Source organism: Alosa pseudoharengus, unplaced genomic scaffold, assembly GCF_046254945.1.
Source record: "Alosa pseudoharengus isolate Yale_2024_CS ecotype anadromous, Long Island Sound unplaced genomic scaffold, YU_APseudo_1.1 YU_APseudo_1.1_scf_23, whole genome shotgun sequence".
Taxonomy (NCBI): Eukaryota; Metazoa; Chordata; class Actinopteri; order Clupeiformes; family Clupeidae; genus Alosa; species Alosa pseudoharengus.
This window is the reverse complement of record NW_027468685.1, coordinates 13025952-13034468: the sequence shown is the minus strand read 5'-3', so window position 1 is coordinate 13034468 and position 8517 is coordinate 13025952. Positions and strand designations below refer to the sequence as shown.

Genomic DNA, 8517 nt, shown 5'->3' with positions numbered 1-8517 from the left:
AGTGAGGTGAAGCACACACTAATCCTGGTGCAGTGAGCTGCCTGCAACAACAGCGGCGCTCGGGGAGTGAGGGGTTAGGTGCCTTGCTCAAGGGCACTTCAGCCGTTCCTACTGGTCGGGGTTGGAACCGGCAACCCTCCGGTTATAAGTCCGAAGCACTAACCAGTAGGCCACGGCTGCCCCACTCTGTGTGTGTGTGCGTGTGCGTGTCATGGGTGGCGGTGGCCTTGCCTATTCACTTCTTGTCTTTTGGCAGGAAGCCATCATGGATGGAACAGAAATTGCCATATCTCCCCGAAGTCTCCATAGTGAGCTGATGTGTCCTATCTGTCTGGATATGCTCAAAAAGACCATGACCACTAAAGAGTGCCTGCATCGCTTCTGTAATGACTGTATTGTCACTGCCCTCAGATCAGGGTGTGTATTCTCTCTCTCTCTCTCTCTCTCTCTCTCTCTCTCTCTCTCTCTCTCTCTCTCTCTCTCTCTCTCACACTCACACTCACACTCACACTCACACTCACACTCACACTCACACTCACACACACACACACACACACGGAACACTGAAAGCACACAATTTAGCAAAACAAGCTGCACTTTAAAATGAGGTCTGCAACTTGGATGGGAAGATGAACAGCTGAGGGAGTCAACAATATGTCAGACCAGCTCTGTATACATTTTGAGTAGTTAGTGGCATACATACACTAGCTACCACATCCCCTTTAAGGCTTTGAGTATAACATGTGCATTCTCCATAGTATGCTCTTGTTCAGTCTCTCTTTCTACTAAAGTAGTATTCCTAATAGCTAACCCCTGCTGTTTTGAAAACAAATACCCAATGCCAAAAATAACCACGCTGATAACAGTTGCCCTGGCAACATTTTTGGCAAATTTGATTCAATCCTAAAATCTCACCGAGGTCATGTGAGTCAAAAAAGATTATATCTTACTCAACCGATTCCCATAATTTTCTCTCTTCCCCCCCTCCCAGGAACAAAGAGTGCCCTACCTGCCGCAAGAAGCTGGTGTCAAAGCGTTCGCTTCGCCACGACCCCAATTTCGACGCCCTCATCTCGAAGATCTACCCGAGCCGGGACGAGTACGAGGCCCATCAGCGGCGCGCGCTGGACCGCTTCAAGCAGCTGCACAACCCACAGCCGCTCATCCTCAGCATCGAGGAGGGCATCCGCCTGCAGGCCAAATACAGGTCGAGGGTCAACAGGGGGTGGGGGTGGGGGGGTCTGTCTCTCTCACCGTACTTGCCAAGAGATAGAAATATGATTGCAGTTGAATACAGTGCCCGCCAACATTAATTGGCATCCCTGGTAAAGATTAATACAAATTTTTTTTTTCTTTTTTTTTACTTTTTTTTACATCTTTTGCTGTTTGATCTTAGTTTCACAATGGAAACAATGAGGACAAAAATCAGTCTTGAACGGGTGCTAGTTTACTCTAAAAGGAAAAAACAAGAAGACCCTTAGAACATCTTCTAAACTAATTCAACTTATTTAAGGTAATCAGAGTGCTTATGAGCTTTCAAGCAGTAATCTATGAGTGGTTGTTTTATTAAGGTATTTAAAGTTTCACAGAGAGCAGAAGCCCTCGTCACTTGAGTACACAATTCAAATAACGGCAGTGGCGTTCATAGAAGAATGACCATACTGAAAATAACTCCAGACCAGTGCAAGGTGGTGGAGGGTTGTGATATTCTGGGGCTGTTTTTAATCCAAAGGCTCAGTGAATCATATTAGGGTTTATGGTGTCAGTTCATTTTAAATCAAAATCAGAATGCCTCTGCCATTATACTAACAGTCATGATTGGATCATCCAGCAGGTCAAATGATCTATAACATATGTCCATGTCAGCACAAAATGGTTTAGTGAACACTGTTTTCTTCCATGGTTATCTCAGTTCCCTGAACTCCTCAGAAAACTAATGTGGTGAGCTTAAGAGGAGCATGCACAAGAGAGGACCACAGGATCCTCTCAAATCAAACCGGAGGAATGCTCTCAAATCCCCTGCTTTGTGTTCTCAGACTTCATGAGATGTTATAGAAGACTAAAAGCTCTTTATTGGCAAAGGGAGCCTTTAGAAAGACTTTAATTTCAGGGGTGCCAATAATTGTGGCACATCTGTAAACACTGTTGAGGTGAGTTGGAGTTTTGAGGCTAGCGCTGACAAGTCACACAATTCATACCTGAATAAAGCAAACATCCAGTGTGTATACTGCTTTTTTTATTCTCTCTTTTTATTTGATAGAAAGCTTGGCATTGCATTGTTGTGCTTGATGTGCTTTGAAATGTTTCAAATACAGAAGCAATCCGCTGTATGATTTTTAACATTCTAATTAGCCACTACTGTAAGGTTCATCTGAGGATGTGAATCCCTAATGATCACATCCCTTTCCAGGCAGTTCTAGTTCTAGTGTGTAATCCCACGTTTTCACAGACCTCTGCGGGTGCGCAAAGCTCAGCAGGACGACGGTGACAACACCACCTTCAGTGGGGACGAGGAGAACGCAGACGCCCGCTCCCACGCCTCCCACGACTCTGCCCCCTCGCACCAGACCTCCCTCCTGACCAATCACGCCGCAGAGGCGGGGCCAAGCCGAGCCAAGAGGCCACACGGGTCCGACGAGTCGGGTCCCGAGGCAGACGGCGAGAGCCCCACCCCACCTCGCAAGCTGCAGCGCAACAGCACCAAGTCCGAGATCGAGCTGGTGTTCCACCCACACCCCCTGCTAGTGAACACTGACCTGCACAGCCAGACAAGGTGAGACAGAGGCCTGTCTGGCTGGCACAGCCAGCAATTATCCTTTGGCAACCACAGATTGGGGTTTTCGGGAAGGTTCAAGGTTTCACAATCCTCCTTCAGCAAGACCCACTCAATAGTTTTCATTAATTAAATTAATTAAAATCACCTTGTTGAGATTATACACACAGAATTACTTTATTCCGGTATTCACTAGACGACAGCACATCTAGCATAAACCCCAAGGTTTTTTTGTCACAGTGACTGTGCATTACATGAGTTTTTTTTTTACGTAGCAAAACGTTATGGTGTCCTGCAGTTTCATTAGAGTAATTTTCTCCCCGTCCTGTTTTCAGATATGTCAAAACAACTGCCAATGCCACAGTGGACCACCTCTCCAAGTACCTGGCCTTGCGTATCGCCCTGGAGGAGAGACAGACAGATCGTCCGGCGGAGGAGCCTGGCGTAGGAGAGACAGCAGATGGGGATGAGGACAGCAGGACAAGGGCTCCTGTCCGCCTTCGAGATGTCAGTGAGAAGCAGTACACCATCTACATCACCACCAGCGGCGGCCAGTTCTCTGTGAGTACATCTGACCAAGCTACCATAATGCATGAAATTATTAACAACATGCATATAAAGGAATTTTCATTCAGTGTAAATAAACTATTTCAAGGCACTCACCAAGAACCCAAAATTTTCAAAGATTCTTCATTTAATTTACAGTACATAACCTTAGTTTGGGGGGCACTAAGGTTATGTACTGTAAATGAAATGAAGAATCTGTTGGAATTTTGGGTTCTTGGTGAGTGCCTTGAAATACTATAAAAAATTTACTTGAAGCAATCTGTCAGTCCTGAAGGTTATTTATTCGATCCTTGGTTGGTTTAAGGAGAGAACTATCAGGGTACAAATTCAGTTCAATAAGCTATATACTTAACTTAACTAACTATACTTAACAGCATCTCTTCACGTTATTGTTGCGCTCTTCCACAATTCGTCTGGTTTTCTTTTGCCAACATCCCATCCCTCCGTCCCTCAGACTCTGAATGGTTCCCTGACTCTGGAGCTAGTGAATGAGAAGTATTGGAAGGTGAACAAACCTCTGGAGCTCTACTACGCTCCTACCCAGGACCAGCCACAGCAGCAGCAGCAGTCTCCTCCACAGCCAGAGAAGTCATCTTCATCACAGCTGTAAAGACTTGTAAGGAGGCTGATAAGAGATCCGTGTCTCTCATCATTGCTTGCTCTATTGTCCCTACAGCATGGAACTGTAAGCCTGATGAATCTCACAACTAAACCACACCCTCTACCCCTGTGTCACCTGTGCAGTGGTTGGTGAAAGGACTCTTGGCTTCGGACACAATTGGAGGCATGACATGTATAGGGGTTGAAATGTTATCCTTAAGTAAGGATGCTAAGGACTTTTGCATCTGCATAATGCCAAGGTTAACTACCTTCTTTCTTCAGAAGTCAGTCAGTACCATACCTTGAAAAAAAATATTGACTTTTTTTTATTATTATTTCACAACCCTATGCATACGGAGAGGACTTGAGTCAGTCTCACCCAGCACAGAACGATGTTTAAATGAACAATTATCTAATTAACAATGAAGGCATTTTTATTACCCATGTTTGTCATAAAGAACAGCAAAGCTGCCATCAACTAGAAAACAATATTGTTACTACGGAGTAGCCATGGTGTGCACCAAAGAAACATGTAATTATGGCCTAGAACCGTAAAGTTTTAGTTCTGCTATTACTGCAATGTTCAATTTTATAGCTATATAAGGGGCTGCTTTGCAGAATCGTAAATGATCATTCCGCATGAAAGTTGCTTGGCACAATCAACAAGAGCAAATGTCTTTTCAAGACCTGGCTTTCATTTTAAATGTATATAAATCAAGTTTCTAAATGCACTTTCTCCAAACCATAATCTACATTAGGATGGGTTATTTTAGATTCCAATTTGAATCTCATTTCTTACTGGACAGTCTTCTGTATGTGAACTGCCCCTCAGCTATATCCCACTCAAATCTGTTTGGTAAATTCTTTGATGAAAACAGCTGTTCAAGTTTCTGGTCAAAATTCTTCCATTTTTACTTGATCAGGTGAAACTAAAACAGCCTTACGGCTACTGAAAACAATTGACATTTAACTTCAGTCCACATATCTCCACAAGGGATTATAGGGTCCTGATTTTTTTTTTATATGGTCCAAACAGGATCTTTTGTTCAAAACTCACGGAAATATAAGTATTAATAAAAACTACCAGGTGTACGTTTGACAACACCTGAAGTAATCGAGTCAAACATTGCAGCCTTTACAAGTCCTGAGCGCCAATAGACCTAGAAGTCTTTGGGAACAGGTAATCTGCAAAACTTTGCTAGCTTTAGACTCCCTTCAAATGTGTTTGAGTTTGTCAGACTTCATAAGGAGTCAGCAACTACCCAGATCCATAAGATTATGCAAAGTAATCAAGTTTCAAACTCATGAAAAAATGCCTGGTCTACTCTGCTCTAATGCTGTGGACAGGTCTGCGGACTGTGCTAAAGCCACGCACATTCAGGACAAAGGTACTAATTAATTAGCTTTGATAATTGGCACAACTCCGTATCAAAGTTTGGTCTTTTCACATTATCAGAAAGTCTTCTAACCCAAGGTGTTCCCAAACAAATGTTCCTATTTTGATGTACAGGGTCTTTCAGATACTTTTCTGCTAATGTACTCTGACAGACCTATAATAAAAATCTGTGAAGCCTATGACTTCATGACAGACATCCCATGAATGACCACACATTCCCCCTCAGTTTCAGATTCTCACCTAGCGAATAAATATTCTCTCATTCACAGTCCAGATGAGCACTTTGCAAAGCACCACAGGAGAAAAACAAGGTTTTTGTGAAATGTGACATTTATTGACACATGGGGTGTAGGGAGAGAATTACTTCTTCTTGGACACACCAACGGTGCGACCACGACGACCGGTGGTCTTGGTGTGCTGGCCACGCACACGCAGACTAAAAGAGAAAGAGAAATATCAGAACAATGAGAATTAGACAAACAATTAAGCAGACCATTAATGGAGCTAAGAACCGCTCATCCATTCCAGGAAGAGTTATAGCTCAACCACTATTTAACAGCATCCACATAGGCCCCCGACTAAACAAAACTGCCTAGTGCCTATAACCAATAAGTCAACTGTTTACTGAGCAAAAGAGAAAGAAACTACATGTTAGTGGCTGTACCTTCATTTAACAAAAAAAAAGAAAGGCATTTTTCTTTCTATCATGCCACGTTCGCCTCAAGCCAAATTTCTAATGTTCCTATATTCCTATCTGCTCAAGCAAACGTCATAAGAAATGCAATATTCAAATACAACACACTTGCTTTCTGAATTCAAAGAGTAATTCAGCAATGTGTTCTTTGAGGATAATTTGTAAGGGGGCATTAAAAAGACGGGAATAACAGGAAGAGATTCCAAAGGGGAATGCAGATGTTTAAGGAACACTGTTGTCATTAGACTAAACTGCTGGCAAAGTGGTAAAAAATGTAGAGCAACCAGTCTGGCTTTCATTTGAATACCTCGACATGGCAACAAGACTGGTCACTTCATGTACAGGGAAGTTTTGCCGTTTGCTCTACAAGCCATCATAAGACCACCAGACTATTGTCAAGCTTAATGTGCATATGTTTTGAGTAGCCGGTCTAAAATAAGCAGGAAGATGTTTGAGTTGGGACTTTTTTTCCCTTATGCAGATCTAGATCGTAGGGAGTGACCGGAAGCTAATGGGAGGGGAAGACCGTAATGGGACTAGGACATGACCGTGGGTCAGGAAACAAACCACGGTCCCTGTGGGCCCTTGCACCCAAACATAGCCGGGATGCTGCTGCCTGCAGAGACACTGTTTTACCACTTCAGAGGCCACAGGAGTGTTTTGAGATTTGAAAGATTTATAAATAGAAAAACAGCTCTTACCCCCAGAAGTGCCTGAGACCACGGTGAGCCCTGATTTTCTTCAGTCTCTCCAGATCTTCTCTCAGCTTGTTGTCCAGACCGTTTGCAAGGACCTGAAAGCCAAAGGATACCATGGTTGGTCACCACTGAGTGCAACACAATTCATGCTTGTGATTTTTCACAAAGGCATAATGTAATTATTCAGCTATTCAATTTAAGCTAACAAATCAGATATTTTGAAATAACAAGGCAAGTAATAGTATACCAAATGGGCATGCATCTTTTCAACACACCATTAACCAGTGGTGCATTTTAACAGTTGCAAACAGAGTAAACTGGGAGTACATGGACACATACCTGGCTGTACTTGCCATCCTTGACGTCTTTCTGTCTGTTGAGGAACCAGTCAGGGATTTTGTACTGGCGGGGGTTCTGCATAATGGTGATGACCCTTTCAACCTGTTGACAAAATGTAATCAATTCACAATGTAGAATATACATGTATTACCCATGTAACACTACTAGCAAAATGGCATCTTGCACATTCATTCAAATCACAACGAACCATACCTCATCCTCTGTGAGTTCTCCAGCCCTCTTGCTGAGGTCGATATCAGCCTTCCTCAGGACGACATGGGCATATCGTCTACCCACACCCTAAAAGAACGTATCCCACTTGTGAATCAGTGTGTATACCAAGATAGACCTCAAGCAAGAAGGCAACACGCTACACTATGTACCTACTATTTGCCTAAGGATGAGTAGGCTTACCTTAATGGCTGTGATGGCGAAGGCGATCTTCCTCCTACCGTCAATGTTCGTGTTAAGAACACGAAGGATGTGCTGGAACTTCTCAGGAATAACCAGAGACTGAAAGACCATACAATGCATTAAAAGATAGTCGGCCCTCCTTCATATGCACAAAGTTGAATGGCTCCCAGCCGGCTAACTGTTTGATCTATACGTTCAATTCCCCAAGCAAATAGGAAACCAAGCAACTATTTAAGCTGTCTCGAGTCATTTGTCCGTGGCGTGACCACATTGTAACTTTATGGGACGACTTAAACTACAAAAATTCCAGCATGGCAAGTCAACATGCATGCTGGCTCTCAAATCGATGGCAAACCAAGCCGGCCAGCTAACGTTAACCTAGCATCGCTAGTTCTGTATAGGCTAATATTTACCTATGGGGTACAGTATTTATGACCCTTGAGTATGCATTTAAACATTGGTTTCACACCGACCAAGAGGGAAAAACGACACAAGTAATACATGTTTCGGAGAACCAGAAAGCCTTTCTGGAGTCAACTTTATTCCCATGCTCAAGAACGACGCGGGCTTGAATATCATAGGGTTGCTAGCTGGCAACTACAGGGTGTGTTCCTACATTAAATACATAATCTGTCCAACAAATATCGCATTCCAGTAGACAACAATTGTATTTAATGATCATATTCGAGTCGTTTCTTTCTAACAAAACACAAACAGAAGCAGATGAATCAAGATATTCATTTGGTTATAGTAGAAGCTAAATCTCACACTCACCATCTTGGAAACAGGTTCCGTTCAAAGAGGAACTTCAAGGGCTCTCGCGAGAGTTTATCCGTTGACTTCTCGCAGGAAATGAGTCCACCCTTAATAAATTGCTCGTGTAACATACAACCAAAATATGTTCCTTGTCAATATTAACGTAGACAAGCTTAAAAATAAAATCATATCCAAACAGTGTATGGTGAATTCCTTTACTGAAGTGTTGTGTGTAATATTGTAATTTAATCAAGCATATCTTACTCATGGGTGTCAACAG

At 42.9% G+C, this 8517-nt stretch overlaps 2 protein-coding genes across 2 annotated transcripts in view; one reads left to right on the top strand and one right to left on the bottom strand.

Moving 5' to 3' along the window:
* Positions 1 to 4817, top strand: part of LOC143140601 (E3 ubiquitin-protein ligase RING2-A-like) — a 6356-nt gene extending 1539 nt beyond the window's left edge. The window contains exons 3-7 of the mRNA XM_076301618.1: positions 257 to 417; positions 992 to 1207; positions 2450 to 2773; positions 3109 to 3334; positions 3795 to 4817. Of these exons, the coding sequence (XP_076157733.1) occupies positions 257 to 417; positions 992 to 1207; positions 2450 to 2773; positions 3109 to 3334; positions 3795 to 3950 (1083 nt within the window). The 3' untranslated portion in view covers positions 3951 to 4817. The remainder of the gene's footprint in view (positions 1 to 256; positions 418 to 991; positions 1208 to 2449; positions 2774 to 3108; positions 3335 to 3794) is intronic.
* An 831-nt stretch (positions 4818 to 5648) lies between these two features.
* Positions 5649 to 8338, bottom strand: rps18 (ribosomal protein S18). Its single transcript, XM_076301619.1, has 6 exons — positions 8256 to 8338; positions 7482 to 7580; positions 7281 to 7367; positions 7068 to 7169; positions 6732 to 6823; positions 5649 to 5772 (listed from the first exon to the last, which is right to left on the bottom strand). The coding sequence occupies exons 1-6, from the start codon at positions 8256 to 8258 to the stop codon at positions 5697 to 5699; spliced, it is 459 nt and encodes a 152-aa protein (XP_076157734.1). The 5' UTR covers positions 8259 to 8338; the 3' UTR covers positions 5649 to 5696.
* Positions 8339 to 8517: the final 179 nt, after the last annotated feature.

What these genes read in the sequence shown, in the direction of transcription:
- rps18 (XM_076301619.1), bottom strand. An exon ending in TCGCCATCACAGCCATTAAG is followed by an intron (nt 7,368 to 7,481) that starts GTAAGCCTACTC and finishes ACGTTCTTTTAG; the next exon opens with GGTGTGGGTAGACGATATGC. An exon ending in AGGATGGCAAGTACAGCCAG is followed by an intron (nt 6,824 to 7,067) that starts GTATGTGTCCAT and finishes TTTGGCTTTCAG; the next exon opens with GTCCTTGCAAACGGTCTGGA.